Below are 20,497 nucleotides of genomic sequence, written 5' to 3' on the forward strand. Positions count from 1 at the left end.
AATATGAAAGATTATATTAAAACCTAGTGTGCTAAGTTAATGATGAACAGCAGTATAATAACTTGATAGCTACCAAAAAAAAATCAAAGCAGAATGTTAGTAATTGTCTTTATCGGTATAACTATATATATAGTGCTATAATTTCTTCTGAATGTGTGGTAATTTCTTATCCCATTCTAAGTTTGTTAACTAAGTATGCATGGTGACCCCATACTATTTTGATATCATTCGAAAGGGTAATATGTGAAGAGCAAAAATATGCAAAAATTATACCCCATATGATATTACAAACAAAATTTTGGAGCCTTTAAAAAATTGCAAAATCGGTCATATCACCACCGATTTATTTGAAATTTTATATCATGAGTGACATCACCATTGAGAAATAACATCATTATATATTTTGATATATAACTAGTGTTATAACTATCCAAAAAGTGTGACATTACATTACATCATTAAAAAATAGTGTTGAAAATAGTCACGCTATATTGGGATGTTGGCAGAAAAGTGTTTATGATATAAATACAATCTAACATTCCTTGTCATTCAATATGAAATTTATTAAACTCAATTACAACAAGAGCACCGCCTGCGGGTGCTGAACGCTCGTCTGATTTTATCCTTTTATGGTTTATTTATTTCATATTGTACATTTGATAGTAAACAGGTATTCCAAAGTTTGAAAGTGATAGCTTTGATAGTTTGCATGTAAGTGACCGAAGCACAAAACTTAAAAAATCAGACTAGCTAAAAATTACAAAATCCAAAAATACTAAAATATCCCCAACCCTCCCCCTACCCTTCCAAATGTGTGACTTAAAAATCTGTTTGATATATTGTTTGTGTTTTTTGTCTGTGGAAAAAAATTGTAATCAATCCAACAAAAATTGAAGAAGCTATGTCCAATTCTCAAAATCAACCAAAATCCATAAATATTCATGTTTTTTACCCCCCAGGTGAGACTCAGCATCTTTAGGGTACAATGTGAAGAAGGGTATTAGATGCGCAAGTTCTCCAAGTTTCAAAGTGATAGCTTTGATAATTTCCATGTGACCTAAATGATGACGACAATCAAGTGACGACAATAGCTCGTCATTTTTTTCAAAAATCAGACGAGCTAAAAATGGCAAAAACAACTTGCCAAGACCTTTTTATCAATTTTATAAAACTGGTTAAATATATTTCGTATTAATTGGCCCCTCATATGAAACCCTCTATATATTCCACCAATCAGTAATCAGCAAGCAATTATAACCTCTCAAGTAATGTCAAATTTATTTTGGGTTACCGACCATCAAAAGTTCAACAATATCGCAAATAGCAAGATAAAATGACTAGCTTATTTTTAGATCAGGGGCCATATTCATAAAGCATCTAAGTGAAAATTTTCAACTGAAAAAAAGAAAACTAACAATGTATTTACACCAAAAATATGAAATATGGCAAGAAAAAGGTCAAATTGATAAATGTCTGAGATTAAATTTGATGAATAGTAGAGAATATTTAAGATATTTATTGTTAAAAAAATGAAAAATAAAAATTCACTAAGAAGCTTTATGAAATACGACACCTGATCCCTGAAGGTCCCTGAAGGTCCTCCGTTTCAATGCATAATACATTATATTTCTAACAATCTTTAAATGTCAATAAATTGATTGGCAAATCACACAAACACCAGCTGCTTGCTTATGTATTCTCTTCAAACAGTGCTAAACTACTCACCGTTAGAGGCAGGATCGAGAGAATCTTAAAAAGTACCAGTATTGGCATACTTAATGCAAAAAAAATATAACTGGTGAATTATAAATATGCATATTGCATGGATAAAAAATCTCTTTTATCTTTAATGAAGACATATTGCACTGAATATGTTTCTTCTGCAATATCTAATGGAAGCAGTGTATATATAGTTTACAATGTTCAATGCACAAGTTCCTTTATCACATCTATGGCACAGTCACATTCATGTATCAACATTGCAGGTTGTCTTTAAGAAACATTCTATCGGACAAATTTCTCAAGCAAGCTTAAATCGCTTATAAGACAATAAAGCTTAGCTCACTTATTTTTTTATGGCATAATTTGTGTAATTTTCCATTTTTAAAGTGTTTTGAGACTTTTGATTAAAAATTAATTTAAAGATAATCATGATGAAATAATTAAAATTTCTTCTTTTAAAATTACTACATGTATACACCAACCTTTCCTGGATGAGGGTCTGCTCGACTTTTCCTCAGGGGGTGGGGTTTTGGGTGGCTCTGGTGCCGGTGCAGGGGGCTGGAATATTATATATCAGTATGAGACTGCTTGTAGATTAGCAATTATAGATGAATTTTATAAAAACAACCTTTAACATCCTTATTTACGTGATTTTGAAAAAAAATCTTTGGCTCATTTGATAAAAAATGAGTTCATCAATGATTCCATTTTTAAACAATAGTGAAGGGGGTCAAGACGGGGGGCCCTCCCGAAAAATCATCCAAGTTTACTTTTTATGTAAATATTGGAGAAAAAAATAAATAAATTACTCTTAAAGTGCACCATTTCAGACTAAAAATTGTTTAAAATTTATTGGGTGATACTGACACCTGGTTTAAAGTCGTATAAACAGTTCAAATGATGAATATCACATTTATCATCATGGTGTTTCAATACTACAAAAAAATCATTATAAATAATCTATGCTAAGAACCATAGTTACTTCCTCTTTCTTCTCCTCAACTGTCTCCGTCTGCTCCACAGGCTGCTGGGAGCTCTCCTGGTCCTTGCCCTGCAGCTGAATATGTAAAACACAAGATAAAAGAACATGCCCTGACCTGGTCAAGGATTTGGATACTAAAAGAAGAAATGCTGTTCTCAGAAATCTTGGATTGCTCCAGTTATAAACAGGCAATGGATAAATACTAGGGAGCTGCAGAGTAAATGCTAATGCTCATCTGTTCATGTTTTCTTTAGTCAAACAAGGGGGAAAACTGTGCAATCATTCAAGGCAGAGTTTTTGGCCTTGCACTAAATGTGCACATTGTATCTGGCAACATCTGTTCCAAGTTTCATAGGAATATATTTCTCTTTTATTAACAGAGGCTAAGGTTTTTGTACAATAATGGCACTGGCAGTAACGACTCCAAGTGTGACACAGTAACCAATAGAACACTGAGTCTTGAACATGTCCCTGTGTTTATTCAAGACAAAGTTTATAACGCAAAGTAGCGTCATTACATAACAAGGTATCATCCCCCAGGTGGTTGGCTAGATGACCTGCTGGTTATGTAACAAAAGGCTATGACAAAACCTTTACATTTTTTCTTCATAAAACAAACAAGCTAAACACAAATGCTATAAAAGTACCATGCATATAAGCTAACAGTTATTTAAAGTCTTACCCTGTTGAGTGTGTCCTCCAGTATCTTCTCCACCTCGAGTTGCACGCTCTGTGAGGGAAGGGAGGCGTCCACCTTTTGTAGAGTACCAAACTTGGTAAACCACTTCTCAAGCTTGGGCCAGCTGTCCAGGAAACCAGTGATCCTGGAAGAGCAGTGTGCAATATGGACTTGAACTGAGGTAGTTGCAAGATTTTTGTATTTACATGTAGCATGTCTTCAGATCATAACGAATAATAGTCCAGACACGAAATGTGTGCTTGTTGTCTTAGTTTCACCTCAAAACGGGAACCTTGGTCTTTCAGCTACATCCTTGATTTAACTCACATTCTCTCTGTGTCCGTGTAAAGTCCAGTTATTACAATATCTTAAAGCGGGACAAAGCTATCACCCCTGTACAAAATAGTGTGGCCAGACCGCCTTCCATGGACGGAAAACAATGCGTCTACAACTTTGGACAACTTCCATGCTGATAGTGTAAGATAAGCTCATCCTAACCACAGCGTAGGGCTTTCTTGTGGAAAAGAAGTCAACCGAGTTTCTGCAGAACATCCTGCACATGGACTAGGATGAACCTATCTTACACAACCAGCCATGGACATGCTTTTTTTCCCAACTAAGTAAAACAAAATATAGCAAAAAATGTTTTTGCTCGAACCTTTTTTTGTGTGTAGTAAAAAAAAAAGTTCCATATGTGGTTTTTTATCTTGACTCACTTAAGCAAGATAAGGATTACCAGCATTGCCAAATATTGGGATCTACCGTACTTATTTGGCATGGGAGAAATTTGATTCTTCCCTGTTTTACAGGAAAAACAGTAACTGTTGTCTTACCTGTGCTGGATCTGTTCCTGGTCGTGTGCCGGGTCCTCTACTTCCACAACTTGCTCCTGTTTTCCCACCCCTGTGGCGCTCCCCTCCGGTGGGGGGTTAAACTCCTGCTGGTATTCCTTCTCTGATTGGACAGCCCCTATTGATGGATTATGTCTTTTATCAATGTATTCATTTAATCATCTTTAATTTAGATTGTGTACAGTAAAACAGAAAAATTCAGGGTTGGTATTCATAAAACACTGTAAGTCATTTCTCAACTCAAGCCAATTTCCTACTGTCAAATTTAAATAACAGTATACATGTTTTTTTTACTCATAAAATAAGCTTTTAAACAAAACAAAAACAAACTTGTTCTTCCTGCAGCCCTTTTTAGACACAGTTCATCATTAGCATCAAACATGATGACAACATCAATCCCGCTCGCAGGGTCAACAGGGGTCGGGGGTGGACGCGGGTCTGGTGCAAGAACAGATTTCTTCTGCTTGCTTGCACTTGGTCCCTTTCCAGACTTGGCTGCAGCATCATAACCACTCAAGGCTTTCTCAAGCATCTTTGCCTGCGCATAATTCATCGGGAAACCATCAATGACCCAGCCAGTGCCCTCTGGTACACGTCTGAAAACATGGGAATACATTTGGTCTTGATTTTCTTTTTTTAACTGAGTCTTCCACTTACCCACCATTTCTCAATCACCTTCATTAACCCCGCTCCATCTCCCAAACAATTTTAATTTGACTGCCACTTTCAGTATATCATCAAGGATTTTATCATCCAATGCCAGACCTTTTATCAGGAGTTTCTAGGCCTTGCTCTTTTGCTCAGTCCACTACCCAACCATGCCCACACCCCCTTTTAAACCCCTCCTCTCTCCTAAGCTATTCTTTCCTGACTGACTCCACTATACCAACAAGAGCTTGGTTATTGCCTGTCTGGCCTCTCTTTAGGAACCTCTGGGCCTTGGTCCCTTGCCCAATCCACTACCAAACAATGCCCATACACCACCGTCCCCCTTTATTAACCCACGCCCCGCTCTCTCAAACAATTCTTACCTGATTGACTCCACTAGAATATCAACAAGAACTTGATCATCCACAGCCTGGCCTTTCTTCAGGAACCTCTGGGCCTTAGCTCCAAGTTTGGCTCTTGGTGTTGGCTAAAAAACGAAAAAAGTTGGCATGAATTTAAACTATGAAGAGTTCACCTTCTCCAGTAGTTTCTACATATTAATAAAGATAACATGTCAAGACATAAACCAAACCATTCTTGGGTTAATGATCTTGAAAAAACTAGAACAAAGATTCATGTCCTGATATGAATGCATTATAACTGTTCATCTATTACAATTAGTATTAAGAAAAAATGCATTAAATTCAGAAAACAGTAAAAGGTCAACTGTTTCAGTACCAATTCCTTTGGTTGTTTTGATCTAACAGGGGTTTTCCTAGATGATTTAGGCTCCTCTTTGGTGACGTCCTGTTGGGATTCCCTTCCCTCACCAGCCTCATTCTGGTCTTCCTTGGGTGCTATAAATAGTAACAGAATTATTGTTTTAAGGGATTGATCATCTCTGGTATATATTTTTGTTTTCAACACCAGTGGCAATTAAAGTAAGGACAAAGGTATTATATAGAATTATAGTTTTAGCTTTTGAATTGTAAACAAATTGTCTTATATATATAATTAATACATTTTAATAAAATTAAATAATAATTTTAATTAATTTAATTTTTTAATTAATAATTAATTTGGAGGGCGTCATTTTAAGTAGAAACAATTCAATTTGCCTGCCACAAGTCATTAGACACCCAAAATAATTTCTTCTTTACTATATGTACCAAGTTACTACATTAAATGACAATGCGTCTTGGAACAACTAACAGGTGCCTGGTACCAAGCATGTCGAAGCATGTATATTGAAACTCACTAACAGCATACCTGCTAAAGAAAAGTAGAAAAAGGCAGATGAGTCTAATGCCTTGCCCAATCAATTTGATAATCTCTAAGCACCATAAATGGTTGACATAACCTAAACTATAGTGATTCATCTTCTGTTTTGAGTTGATAGTAATAGCAGTAAACAAATGCTCAGTGAAATATCTTACAACATGTACATTGTATGATGAAGATTGTTTGTTCACACTTCAATGGCCATTGGTGTATTTTCTCAAAGCATGCAGTTTCAACAAACGTAAGTATGACATATAATTTTCATTTTTTACTGATTGTTTCAGGAAATAAAATTTAGGTTTAGTTTTTCTTGCTGCACAAGTTTATATCAGGAATAAACATAGTTACACTTTTGACCAATCCTTTTTAAGGAAACAATGTAAGTAATCAGAAATAAGACTGGAGAGGAAATTGCTGAAAGAAAAAAGAGCATTATATAACAGGTATATTGACAAATTGTCTACAAATGAACTAAATGGTTACAGCAAAGATGGACCAGAAATTCTGACCCCAAATCTATAATTGTAAGAAATAATAATCTGACAGAAAACAAGCACCAACAATCAGCTCTACCACCTAAAGACTCATATCAATAGGGATAGGGGGAAGAAACATTAGTCAAATAATATGTTATTAAAACACCTTCAAACCCAGTGGTTTAATGTAAAAGTATTCAATTATTTTATTTGAACCTTGCATTTACCAAAGACAATTGTCTGCTTTACTCAATATACATAAAATGGTACTTTTTGAAAGAAAACTTAATCTTTTCTTAAAACATTTAAAAGTATGATATTCAAATTGAAAAAATAAAATTTTATTTTATCATCCCTTAATCCAAAAACCGTAGCGGAGTCATACAAAGTCATTCGGAGTCATACAAAGTCATACAGAGTCATACAAAGTCATACAGAGTCATACATATTACAAGAGCCAAACTAAGCTGTTTAACATGATTATAAATTTTAAAAATTCTACTGCATCAGTTTTCTAATTAAATTACATTTTTTTACTAAAAAGGTGCATTCAATTATTTTTTGAAAAATATGCATGAGGCAAATAATGATGAGACAATATTATGCATATAGATTTTTTTTCCCATCTTAATCATGTATCTTTTTATTAATGAAAGACATATATATATATTGCTAAAAGATATAAAAAGTAAGTTAAGTAAATATAGTTGAGTATGCTCAATCTATTTCCATTAATTTGTTTTTTTAGGAAACAAGATATTCAGAACTCAGATGAACGAAACCAAAGTTGAGTCGCAAAATGGCTCGCTAAAACTGAGTGTAAGTCTGTGCAAAATGAGTATTCAGAACTTCGATCAACGAAAAGTTGCAGAGAAGCAAAATGGCTTCCTAAGAGAGTGCTAGTCTGCGTGAAATGAATCGGCCTCTTTTATATTATGGCAAATATTCACTTACACCTTGAGTTTTAACTTGATACTCGGGCTCAACAAAACAACAAATATTGAAATGTTATAAATATCTACAAGATAGTTAATTTTGACAAAATATGTGTCAATAATTATAAAAACAGGCCATTTGTAACACATTCAGAAATGTTTACTGTCATTCTCAGAATGCAAATACAACTATAAAATATAGATTTGAAGTTGCGTTTCATGAATCTCAAAATGTTATCGAATAATGGCCAAGAGTCCAGTGCTTCAGGCTAGCGTGGTTTGTACCAAATCCTATAGGCCTTTCTTTCCTTTGGGCCTGAAGTTTGTTTTTCTCTACAATCTACAAGACCCTCATGACTAAGCCCCAATATCACGAAAATACTTAAGCCAATTCACAATCACAAACTCAGCTCATTTTTACATATAACATCACAAGTTCATTAAAAATCATATATGTTTTAACACCTTTTAAGAGCCCATTCTATCATCAAATATGATGATTAAAACCCTTGGTCAAGATTTTAATGAAAAAATATTCTATAGCCAAAATAGTGTACAATCCATTATTTTTTTACAATTACCGGTACTCAAGTCCATTTTTGGCTGTAGAATTATTTTTTCTTCAAAATATTGACTTTTTTTTATCAACACATTCCATTAAAAAGTATGTTTTCAAAAAAATAAAAACATGCAAGATTTTGCATCATACTATGCTGAAATATGGTAAAATGAGTTGAGTGTAAGATTGAGATTTGACTGCAGTATTTACATAATATTGGGGCCAGCCCTTTGAGCGTCATTTCACACAGACTATGTAAGTGCAGATGTCCTAGTCTACCTTGGACTTCCGGTAAGGGGACAGGGGTGTTTAAGCCTTCTCCAGTAGGGGCACGAATCTTTATTTGTATGTTAGTTAGCTTGGAGGAGGGATCTGGTACATAAAGCAAGCGGTGTAAGACAGCAACATTATCGGAAAATAATAAACAAGCACATGGAGCACACACATACCATGTGATTTAAGAAAGCCATCTATCATTAAAGTTTCATTTAAGAGTAACAAAATGTTGCGTTTCCTTATTTTAAAAGTTTTCACTGGGAGCTTTTTTTTGATTTAAGCTTAAGAAAAAAATATAATAAAATTGCTATATAACCATAGTAAATTATTGTTTTATTACCTCCATTTAATTTATCATATAATAGTAGTGTCTTAAAGCTGTACTCTCACAGATTGACCATTTTAACAATTTTTTTATTTTTTGTATTGGAAAGAGCAAATTTTTGCGTAAATATCTGCAAACCAATGATTGCTGACAAAAAATCAGATCGTAGATTTTTATATTTCCGTTCGAAAATTAATGTTTTATGGCTTAAACCATTACTAGCGGTTTAAGAAAAAAGCATAAAATATCAATTTTTAAATTTATATATAAAATTCTGCGATCTCATTTTTTGTGAGCAGTCTTATATAACTGGTTTCCATGGATTTTTCGCAAAAATTGGCTCGTTCCAAGATAAAAAAATAAAAAAAGTTGTCAAAATGTTCAATCTGTGAGAGTGCAGCTTTAAGGGTGTTATTCAAAAATGTTATCCATGCAAAATAAATATAATGATTAATCAATATAAATTAAACATAAATATAGTCTTGATGTTAATACCTAAAATGCACTAACACATCGTTGCATCATAATGATGAATGGCTAAGTACCTTAATTAAAAGTCATACGTCAACAGAAACTTAATGCGTACTTCGAACATTTTTCAAAAACATTTGCTTACTCATATATTACTAAGTAGCTAAACTCATTTCTGTTTTGTAAATATTATGTTTTAACTACCAAATATTTGCCTTTTTATTAGCTAATTATCAAAGTATCATTCGATGTGTCAATTCTTTCTATACTGATTAGTTTTATGTATCAACACGACTGCATTACTAAATGCAGTTGAAACTCATTGGCTCAATATCGCTTGGCTCGATTTCCTTGTTGGCTCGAACTGGATGTAAACGACCAATTTTGTTTTACTCCTTGAAAGAATTCCTGCTTGACTCAATATTCATGAGGCTTGAAGTATTTTGGCCGGTCCCTGCGACAACGAGCAGGGAGCCAACGAGTTTCGACTGTATGCAAAATTTCTATAAAGTAGTTGAATTCATAAAGAAAATAATGATTTAATAATGAATCTCACATGTAATAAATGAATAAACGTGATAGTAAATGCTATTGCAAGCAGTAGCATTTTTTATCAAGAATAATGTCATTGTGTCGGCTTAATCTATTTCTTTATAACAATAAAGCAAAAATAAATATAACACATTAATTAATATAAACAATGGTTACAACTAACATCAATTGCAGCCTTCATTCACAACGATAATCTTGGACCTTAAATTAAACATGTTACCGGTAATCTGGAACTTAAATATCTTCATTCTTAACAAGATGATTCATAAAACAGTTGCAAAAAATAATAGAACAAAAACACAGCTATTTTTTATTAAGCATGTTAATATTTAAAAATCTGCAGCTTATTGTATAAAAATGGTTAATTCTTTGGATTGGTCAAAGTTAAAACCAGCCAATCAAATGATTCAAACATACAAACTTATCAAAAGTTAACCAGTCTGTGCGAACAAAACTTAACCATGTTTTATACAAATGGTTGCAGGCAACTAATTTTCTACACAAAATCTAAGGCAACACATACTTGTTAAAAGAACAAGGCTTAGTATAAACAGTGGTTATTTGGAGTTTACAAAAAGGAAAGACAACAATTGAGAAAAAAGGGCAACTACTCTGTACAAAAGTACCTTCTAACTCATCAGAATTATCCTGGACAACCGGAGTATTCTCCCTTGGTGTGTTTTCTTCAGATTCTACGGTAGTTTTATATTTATACGTATAAAATACTACATCACTCAGATGTTACTAAGACATGGTACAGATTTCAAACAAAGTAACAGTAGGGGAGTAGTTCTCGGACATTAAGTGAGTTATTTTGACATAATCTTTCAAAATAACTTCATTCTAAATAAAAATGTTCTTCAATTTAAATATCAGCTTCTCTGCTGGTAAAATAATAACTGGAGAAAAATGACTTATTTTTGTTTGGTTCGGAATAATGTAAACAAAATGTCAAATTTTGGTTTGACAGTAGAAGTTCTTGGGATGCTCTCTAAAATTACCAACAAAACCCGGAATCCTGTCCGTAATGTCTTTTCTAATTTTGATATGTGTAAAAAGTTACTATTATGAGCAGAATAAAAGATTTAAGCATTAATTTGCCATTAATATAACAATGATGATTTTGTTAAGAGGAGAGTTTTAAAAGCAATCTGTATAACGTACATGTCATTTCATTTATGACATTACCTTGTTCATCTGATAAGTATTAGGAGCAGGCGGAGTAACATCTAAATTTGCTAAAAAGTTTTTATTCCTTTAATTTAAATTTTAATCAACATTTTATAGTTATTTTCTAAGATTTGAACTACCCTTAAAATTTACAGCAGAAGTAAAATATGATTATGTAAACAGCGATAAAATTTTTGCATTTACTTAAAAATAATCCTTTCTTTTGGAAAATATTGATACCTACAGATATATTTCAAGCACTTTACTGATAATAACCAGGCGTTTGATATATAACTTCCAAAATGATACGAAAAATTGTGACTCTCTGAGAACTGCAGAATTAACTGTCCAAGATCGACCACTGTCCGAGAACTACTCGCCTATTGGTAAACAATCAAACTTTCATGTATCTTAAGGTGTCCTATGTACAAATAAGCTTTTCCTTTAATTTAGCAATGGGTGATAATGTTAAAATTTGGTGCTTGGTGACCCAATATCATTTTGGTACTGCATGCTGATTAGTTTATAAGTAAAATAAATGTCAAAAAAAATATTAACGAAGTTATTGTAGTTTAAATTATTGTTTTTATTTCATCTGAAATCAAACATGAAAATGGCCTGATATTATCAATCTTCCAAGAACAAAAAGTTTGTAAACAATTGTTTTTGGTAAAAACAAAAATTTTGTCATTTTTTACATCATTAAACCATTTAAAGACATTATGAGGCGACCAGGCATCCAAAATTTAAATACTTGTACTTTAGGCACCTTAACATAATGACAATTTGGATGATCGTTTAAAGGAACTAGACACCAGATGATTTGATACGAATTTGATATGGTTGTGTTCAACACATTACTTACTGATTTATTGCAACGCTTACAACACAAGTATCTTTTGCAGTTTTTGCGTATTTTTCCTATTCGAAATTTACTGAGTTTGTCTACCACATAAATCCCCGTTAATTTAAAAACAGCATCGGTATTTGTTTTTTTTACTAACTACAAGACCTTCACATGTTAAACATACTCTCTATAAAATGGGAAACCATAATGGGATGATTATAAACCAGTAAAGCGACAAAATATTCTTTTTATAAAGTAAAATTATGTATTGTCGGCTTCATGCAAGCTCGTAATTCAATTCTGGGTTTGTTTTGGGGAAATTATTTTCCAATTTTAACAGCCACAGAGCAAACATCAACAACCATCTGATATTGTTTTTAATGTGAAAAAGGGGCATAACTCAACTATTTAAATAAACAGAAAAATACGGCCTTGCTATATATGTGAAAATTATCACTAGCAACGTCTGTACCAAGTTTCATATGAATACTTTAATGGTTTTTGGTTAATAACAAGGGTTCAAGTTTTTGCACACAAGACGAGGTTGACAGCGCAGTGACACCAAGGGTATGCAATTACTTCCAAGGGCAGTAACTCAGAAAAGAGATTGAATAAAGAACATGAGTTACATTTCTTACTGATAAATTAAGATTCAGATGTTTATTTAAATACTAAATGAATAAGGATTGCTATAAAGGGTATAAGATAAAAAAAAAGTAAATTATATGACAAATGTAGATTATCTAACATATTCTATTGAAAGAATTGGAAATTATAAAAAATATAAATAAACAAAATCAGAGAATGCAATCCTACAAAGGGACACAAACAAAATCACTAGCTATCTTTAACTGAATGCAAGATTATTATCAAACAAAACATGTTTATCTCATTCAAACAAACTTTTTTCAAACAAACAAACTTTATCACACGTCCTTAACTAGGAAAAAGGGCACACTCTTTGTTCTCCAGGGCAATAAAGCAGGTTAAAGGCATTTCAAATCAATCAATAAATATCATAGAACAATTTTCTTACCAAGATTTTGGGTCTCAGCCGAGCTCTTTTCTTCTCCAATTTCCTGGAAAATTCGAGGGCTGATATAAAATTTTATTATCAGAATAAACTTCTCAACATATTTTTTTTATAATGGTTTAGATTTTTTATATAACAACTTGAGTTAGAGATATGAGCAATAAACCATATAACACATATACCACTATGTTTCATACAAATATCTTAAACAGTTTGACTATTTTTTTTCTTTCTAAAATTCACACTCTTGAACAGCCTGTTGCTTCCAATGCCTTATACTTTATAAGACAGAGAGAACTAAACACAGCAGTTTTTCAAATAGATTTAAACCTACCGCAGGCATAACTTCTCCAGCTTTGCTGGCTTCTATAGCTTCATTTACAAGATGGTCGACATTCAGAAGCTGCAGACGATGTTCTGAAATTAACAGAAAGATCAGATAGCTGAAGTCAAAATTTGTTCACACAAATGGGCTTTACCATGCAGTCCTCCAGCTAGGCCTTAATAGCAGGGTGGGGCACTCTACTGTCATTTTTCAGCACCCTGTTGCCTTTTATAAAAAAAAAATATACATAATTTTGACACCAAAGTAAAGATAACAGCTAAGGTGTTCATAACAAAGTATTTGTTTTTAAAGAAGTTAGAACATACACAATAAGAACTGAACATTGGCCCTTACAAGGGTCCCATTAAGGCTTATTCATTTGCCAGCAAATGTCTTGCCAAGGAAAGAGATTTCACTCACCATTTGCGATATGTTGGATACAGGAGGACTTGCCAGCAAACGCCTTGCCGAGGACGCATGCTCGTATCGGGAATGGCGGAAACTCTGGTGGTGCAGGGCGAGCCTGAGTGAAGATTTTGGAACAAAGTATATTTAAGGGGCACAATATAGGTCAATGCAAGGTTCCAAAAAGTGTGACATAACGTCACTAACAAATAGCGTTGGAAGAGGAGGCACAATAGAGACGGTTTATGTATTTAGCGCTGTAAACTGGCACATAAGTATTTAGGATATAAATATAATCTCACATTTGTGGTCATTCAATAATAAACTTTTTTTAAAAAAGCTTGCCAAGGCTCGGTTTTGAAAAGGTTACCTGAGCTGGATAGACCATGTTCATGAGCCTCTGTACCACATGGCCTACTATCGGGTTGTCCCGGGGTAGATGGATTGTCTCACTGCCTTCTGGAGGCTGCCATTCTCCTACCATGTTCTGAAATAAAAATTTATTGTAAGCAGATAATGGGCAAACAAATTCCCAGGTTAAAAGTACCGAGAGGGCATTACACAAGTACAGGGCTCCAAGGCTTGTGATAATTTAAACCACTGTTTATTCATACCTTATATTCTATGAAGTCTCCCTCATCAAGAAGGTTTAACCTCTCCTCCTCGATCACCTGCTCCGGGGTCGGCCCTGTGTCCTCTGTTATGGCCTTCTTCTCATACAAGGGGATTCCCGCCTCAAACTGAGCACGCCAATCCCGCATCAGCTTGGCGGGAACTAGGCTGGAAGGACAGAAGATACATAATTATCAGTGTTTTAAATTAGCCCGAATGAACCCAAACCTCGTAAATATTTTGGGTCATGTGATGTGTTTATGTAGTTATTTTGTAAAATAAATAGAATAAATCTGATTTTTTTGTTCCTTGATAAAAATGCTTCACTGTGTCTAGACTAGGGATGGAAACCAGATACCAAATCGGTATCCGGATATTCGTATCAAGTATTCGAATACTATCTGGATACTCGTATCAAATTGTTTTCATAATAAGTAAATTTCCTATTATTTGTCACCCACCTTCTGTTATTTGACATAATTGTCCACTTAATTTATCATTCGTCACATGGCACTTTCACGTTTTCATTCATTCTTTCTGAGTCTTAATTATTTATAATGTTATAATCAAAGCTAAACAACTTATTTTACGTCATAAAACTCATGATGAATACCACATAAACACCTCGCGAATTTGATAGTCACTTCGGCCGAGGTGGTTGCTTGGTTACTGCCACGTGCTTTCGAGTTTGTTATTTATCAGCAGGTTTCATGTTAAATGACGCTTTGATTATTTGATAGTCGATTGTAATTTTATTTCATTACATTGTTTGATTTTAAGCAATACCTACAATTTCTGCGGTGTTTTGTAATGAAGGATATAATTGCAGAAAAGATAAGAAGACAAAATGGATTTGTATTTATTGTTCAGATAGCAATAATTTCTTCATGCATATTCATCAAAAATACGATTGGTCATTAATAGCTTTGATTATTGGACGATTAATTCCTACGGATTAATGATCAATCCGTTTAATATCAACTATTGCCAATTAGTGTCAATTAAGCACATCTGAGATCAACAAGGTCATAGAACTTCACAGGGTGCTGCACAAGGACACAATATCGATTTGTGACAAATACCCGCTTCGCGACAGACACTGTTGATCACCTGAAATATTTCATCTGAAAAGTTTTAAAACAATTGCTATGTCTCTGCTAAGCTATTTCATTGAAATTTTAATTCTTAACGAATATTCGAATACCCATTTTGGTATCCGAATACATGCGTGATATCCGGATATCCGGATACTCGGATATTCGCTTCCATCCCTAGTCTAGACTCAATTCAGAGTGTTTGTAATCATGGGGCCCTGACATCCAATATTCCAACATGTATATATCTGATACTTTAACCCAACCTACTTGTTAGTAAGTTCCCGGTACTCTGCCACCTTGCCGGAGAAGTCCACTATCTGATCAACCACGCCTTGACACATCTCGTAATGTCTGCGGTACTTGGCCTCGGCGCGCTCTGCGGCAATCTTGTCGTGTAGCTCCTTGTCCATCTGCGTCTGCTCTTCGTACTCCTGTTTGGCAAGTCTTGCCATCTCCTGGTAAAGGATTATGTATAAATCAGCTTTTCATTCGTTTAACTTACTTACTCATTTTGTGCAAACTAATTTACCTGTATATCATTTTGCGCTTCAGATGTGAATAAGTTCAATATCAAAGCTTTTCTTAAAAAAAATCTACCAACAACGAAATAAGGACGTGTTTAATTTCACACATGGATTTATTAACTAATGGTTTATTAATCTTAATATAATTGATATAAATTTACTACAAGTATCATTAAAACCATCATTGGGCAATTGTAAATGATCGCCAGATTTAAAAACCAAACCAAAAATGAGTTTTCAAAAACTATATATAATTTATTGTAAAATTAGCAGACCCACTCAATTTTAACCAGACTTAGCTAGTGTGTCAAACAAAAATAATGAGAATTGCTTTGTATATAACACTTTGAAGGCACCCAAGCCCTAATATTTCTATAAACCTTTTAAAATACTAATTACCGGTAGTGATACAGTACTTGTAGAGTACATTTAATAAACATACCGGTAATCAAAGCTCAAGTGGACAGAAAATTGGAAAATAAAGAAACAAAAATAAAACAATTTTTTCAAGTGGTGGAATTTGGCTGATTTTCGAACTCGACTTTTATTTTTTGAGATACTTCATACATTTCCAGTGCATAAGAATGTTTACGGATATATTTTAAAAAGAAGATGGCTGATTCTAAACAATGTACCAACTTACAGCCTCTCTGTTCATAGCCTCCTCGAAGTCCTTCCTTCTCCGTTCCTCGTACATCTGTTCGCGGAGGATACGATTTTTCCTGATCACTTCTTTCTCATGGCGAGCCTGTAACAGTTGTACGGCAATACGACGCTCCTGCTGGGACTGACGCATGAGGCGATTTACCAACATCTCTTCACGATGTGCCTCCTAAAATTAAAAGAATATATTCCCTATTGGATTAGACTATAAGGTAAATATTCAAAACCTTTGCTTTTAACATGTAACTGTTTTTGCCATTGGAAAAGAGATCAATTGGGCCGTATTCCATAACCAACTAAGATCAAGCTTTAGTTTAAGAATAGAATCTGAGTGTTTTGATTGGACAGTAAAATTAATTGGCCAATAGACTGAATGGAATCACTGAGCTATGATTAAGGACAAGGATAAGAAGGATATTGAATGCAGCCCCAGATCATTTGTAAGAATAAGGATAGGAATAATATTGAATACTGTCCCCGAAAACACAACAGTTTCAGTATATCTACTATTTACTTGCTGCTTTTAAGGCAAGGATAGTAAGAAAGGTATTGCTTTGATGATGTTCAACATGATTATGGCGGTAAAAGCTGGTTGAGCATAAAGATCAAACAAAAATATTGTAAATTCCTGTTTCATACTGATAAAAAACAGGCTGTGGAGGGAAATAAGTTGATGTTGGACAAATATTTTATTGGGTACAAACTATATGAATATCATAGTATTGTTGACATACATACACATTCTGGCATTAATAATAAAGTAACACAATACAAGTAAACTGCATCACCTTGTTCACATTCTTTTAATATATTAAAAATAAAATAAAATAGGGTTTGGAATTAAAAATTGTGTTGGTCAGCTAACCAGAATCACATAACTGTTTTTTTGCCTGAGTGTTAACATTATATAACACAAAAGTTTAAAATAGACCACATCCTCACCTCCTGGGCCTCGTGTGCTTTGATTTGATCCACAATGACCTTCCTACGGCGCTTTTCCCGCTCGGCTCTCGCTGATGAATCCTCCTGCAGACGTTTGCGGATTTTGCCAATGTATTCATCATTCGTACGCGGCTTAATGAGGTCCGCGTTCTCTAGGTCACTCTTTTCATCTTCACGAGCCAGGAGATACTCCATTTCAATACCCTCGCTGAAAGTGTTAGGTAATTTTGAACAAAGGTCATGGGTTTTAAACCTTATATAGCAGGCGACGGTTATAAGTGTCCTCCCATTTGTATTCTTTAAATCATTCACTTTTCCCAAAATTTTGAAGCCCTCTCTTAATATGGCATGCCCATTTAAAGCCCGATTCTGTCCCCAATTTAGAAGTAAATTACAGGCAGTTTCCACAACCCTGAGTAAAACCACAATTTAACATTAAACAAACTGAACAACCTTGTAAGATAATTATTTTTATAGTCGTAAAATAGCAGAAGTGGTGTACACATATTTTTTACTCATTTTTCTTAAATTTATATTTATAGATTCCATTATTCTAACTTGCGACCAATGGGACTTTAACATGACCAATCAAAGGTAATCTTTCAAAAGTAAACTGTTATTAGTCAAATCTTGTTGGAATACATGAATAATATATAAGACGAGAGTTTCTATTGTTGTTTTTTTTGTTACTGTGATCAGCCAACCCCTATGGGAAAAAAATAACAGGAAATTTCAAACTTGAAAGAAAATTGGCATTTCTTCATGCACAACAATGCTGCAAATCAGTAAAATACTCAGATTTTTTTTAATTTTTTTGGTGCATTTCACATTTTTACATCTTTTTAACATTTATAGAACTTGACAGTGATTCAACAGAATCAAATCACCAAATAATGTCTTTATTCCATTGATATTAGATAATTAAAGAGTTCATTTTGAACTTAATTAAAAAGGGACACTGACACGTATTGAAAATCATTTATTTAAAAAATAAAAGAAATTCTCCTCCTGTGGACAGAGTTTTCTAAGAAGAATTTAAAAAAATGCTATATTAAAGAGCTAACTTCATGTATAAATTTTTATAATTGTTCATACAATACAGCAACACATGATATTCTTTACATAGAAAAAATCTAAAACCTACTCATCATCATCTTTTGTCGGAGGCATAGACAGCTTCATTCTCTCCTCAAAGTCACTGATGGCTCGCACTGTATCCTGGTAACAGAAATTGATAAAAAAAATCACGAAGCACATATACAAAATAAACACAACAATGCAGGAAAGAAATCTACATGTTTGTTTGTATTTTACAAGATGTATAGTGCAAATGTCACCTCATGCACGATTGATGGTTTGATGGTTTGTAACATGTTTCAGAGTGTTTGCTTTGTTGGTGTTAATGCACAAACTAGGGTTACTCTCATATCTGGACAGTAACAAGAGGCCGAGCCTTAATGTTCAATAGCTAGCATGCAGATAAATTAGAATGCTATTTACTTATACTGCACACTTCTTATTGAACACAATATGTGAGAACATGGTACAATACCGTTAACTCATGCTGTTGGTGCAGTAAATAAAGTGTACTCTAACATTCATGGCTAAAGATGATGTTTAAAAGACTATGAAATTCGAATCATATTTAATGCAGCAGTGAAAGTTTCGCAAATCTGTTTCGAAGCAAATACCGATTTTCCACTCCTAGATAAACTGCATGGGGATTTTTTTCAAATAAGAAACATGACATCCTGCACATCTATGACCATTAGAAGACCACTAACAGTTTCCATGAAAATTAATATCCATTAGAGTTTAAAGGGACGGCATACAGACAAGTTCCGATAGATCGTTGACTGTTGAATATTTGACTACTGCATACATGCATAGCAAACTTACAGCTAATGGTACTATCAAAGAAGCCAGAGCCTTATAATGCATTATATTGAGGTTAGCGGAGTAAACAGCTCGGCTACAGTCCCACATTAACATACCTGGGCAATTTTCCTCCTGCGTCCCGTCGCCCTGGCTTGCATTGCTTCCACGGTCTTCTGGGGTGGAGGCTTAGGTATCTCTACAGTAGCAGCCCTGAGGGAAACAACATTTATTAGTTTTATTCATAAGGTTTTTCCACCTTCTTAAGCATAGGCTGAAATTTGGTTACTTCAAAATCGAAAAAATATATAATTTTTCCAAATTCAAGACATTGTTTTCCCAAAAATTATTAAAAAAGATTTTTTTTTTAAATCATGGAAACATGTTTGCGCTGATGGGATAGTTCTGTTGCTCTTTTAACTGTCTGTCAATGTGTCATTAATATCTTGAATAAATGAACTGAAAGTGTTTATGCACAATTTTTCTCTATTTGAAGAGCTTAAAGTATGAAATTCCCTTAACCGAAAAGGGCAGGTCTTTTCCAAAAATGTCATGATGATTTTGATTTTTCTGTTTGCCTGAAACAACCATCATTACAAATTTGAAATCTGGTTTCCTAATACTGTTTATAAGACGCAGGCATTTTTTTATTGGAAATCTGACAGAAAAAAGTGTGTCTTTTAATCAGTCAATTACGGTACATGCGCTCCAAATGCTTAATGAAGCTTGTTTCATCAGTAAATATGATAATCAAACCTACTGTATTCTAGCAACCATTTCGCTCTGTTTAAGCTTCATGGCGCGGGCTCGATCGATGAGAAGCTTGCGTTCCTTTTGCTGCTGTTCTCGGATTCTCTCCTGCTCGAGAAATCTCTCCCGGAACGCAACTTTCTCCATCTCGATCTGTTTCTCATGGAAACGGTTCACAACGTCCTGGAGTTCCAGGTCACTCTGCCTTGGCGTCATGTGCTTCAGTCTCTGAAGTGTTAAGAAATTCAATTAAAGGAAAGTATAATCAATGGTTTCCAATATCAAAGGATGATATAAAGGCCATATTAGACAGTGGGAGCAATTTAGAGGCATGTTAAAAGGCATGTGTAGGGGCTTGTAAGTAAAAAGCTGCTTACAGATCGCAATCATTTTCTCTGAGATATTTAAATTTGCATTAAATTATATTTTAAGATCTTAGCCTGTATATACAATAAAGGTATGTTTAAAGTATAACAAGAGCAATTATTCCAGCTTGT

At 33.9% G+C, this 20,497-nt stretch overlaps 1 protein-coding gene across 4 annotated transcripts in view; it reads right to left on the bottom strand.

The window, feature by feature from the left end:
* LOC128214561 (sperm flagellar protein 2-like) overlaps window positions 1–20,497 on the bottom strand; it is a 38,137-nt gene that overhangs the window by 14,817 nt on the left and 2,823 nt on the right. The window contains exons 4-23 of one of the 4 annotated variants that reach the window (XM_052921089.1): window positions 20,011–20,228; window positions 19,370–19,463; window positions 18,520–18,593; window positions 17,376–17,583; window positions 16,414–16,602; window positions 15,514–15,701; window positions 14,152–14,317; window positions 13,908–14,024; window positions 13,553–13,655; window positions 13,142–13,224; window positions 12,811–12,853; window positions 8,413–8,505; window positions 5,621–5,739; window positions 5,266–5,369; window positions 4,565–4,830; window positions 4,217–4,352; window positions 3,387–3,528; window positions 2,705–2,779; window positions 2,205–2,280; window positions 1,726–1,749 (exon numbers count right to left, since the gene is read on the bottom strand). In XM_052921089.1, coding sequence (XP_052777049.1) covers window positions 1,726–1,749; window positions 2,205–2,280; window positions 2,705–2,779; window positions 3,387–3,528; window positions 4,217–4,352; window positions 4,565–4,830; window positions 5,266–5,369; window positions 5,621–5,739; window positions 8,413–8,505; window positions 12,811–12,853; window positions 13,142–13,224; window positions 13,553–13,655; window positions 13,908–14,024; window positions 14,152–14,317; window positions 15,514–15,701; window positions 16,414–16,602; window positions 17,376–17,583; window positions 18,520–18,593; window positions 19,370–19,463; window positions 20,011–20,228 — 2,518 coding nt within the window. Of the gene's footprint in view, window positions 1–1,725; window positions 1,750–2,204; window positions 2,281–2,704; window positions 2,780–3,386; window positions 3,529–4,216; window positions 4,353–4,564; window positions 4,831–5,265; window positions 5,370–5,620; window positions 5,740–8,412; window positions 8,506–10,383; window positions 10,450–12,810; window positions 12,854–13,141; window positions 13,225–13,552; window positions 13,656–13,907; window positions 14,025–14,151; window positions 14,318–15,513; window positions 15,702–16,413; window positions 16,603–17,375; window positions 17,584–18,519; window positions 18,594–19,369; window positions 19,464–20,010; window positions 20,229–20,497 lie in introns of all 4 variants that reach the window. The other 3 variants (XM_052921092.1, XM_052921093.1, XM_052921090.1) reach the window with 3 other exon arrangements.

This window comes from Mya arenaria, chromosome 13 (assembly GCF_026914265.1).
Source record: "Mya arenaria isolate MELC-2E11 chromosome 13, ASM2691426v1".
In the NCBI taxonomy this organism is placed as follows: Eukaryota; Metazoa; Mollusca; class Bivalvia; order Myida; family Myidae; genus Mya; species Mya arenaria.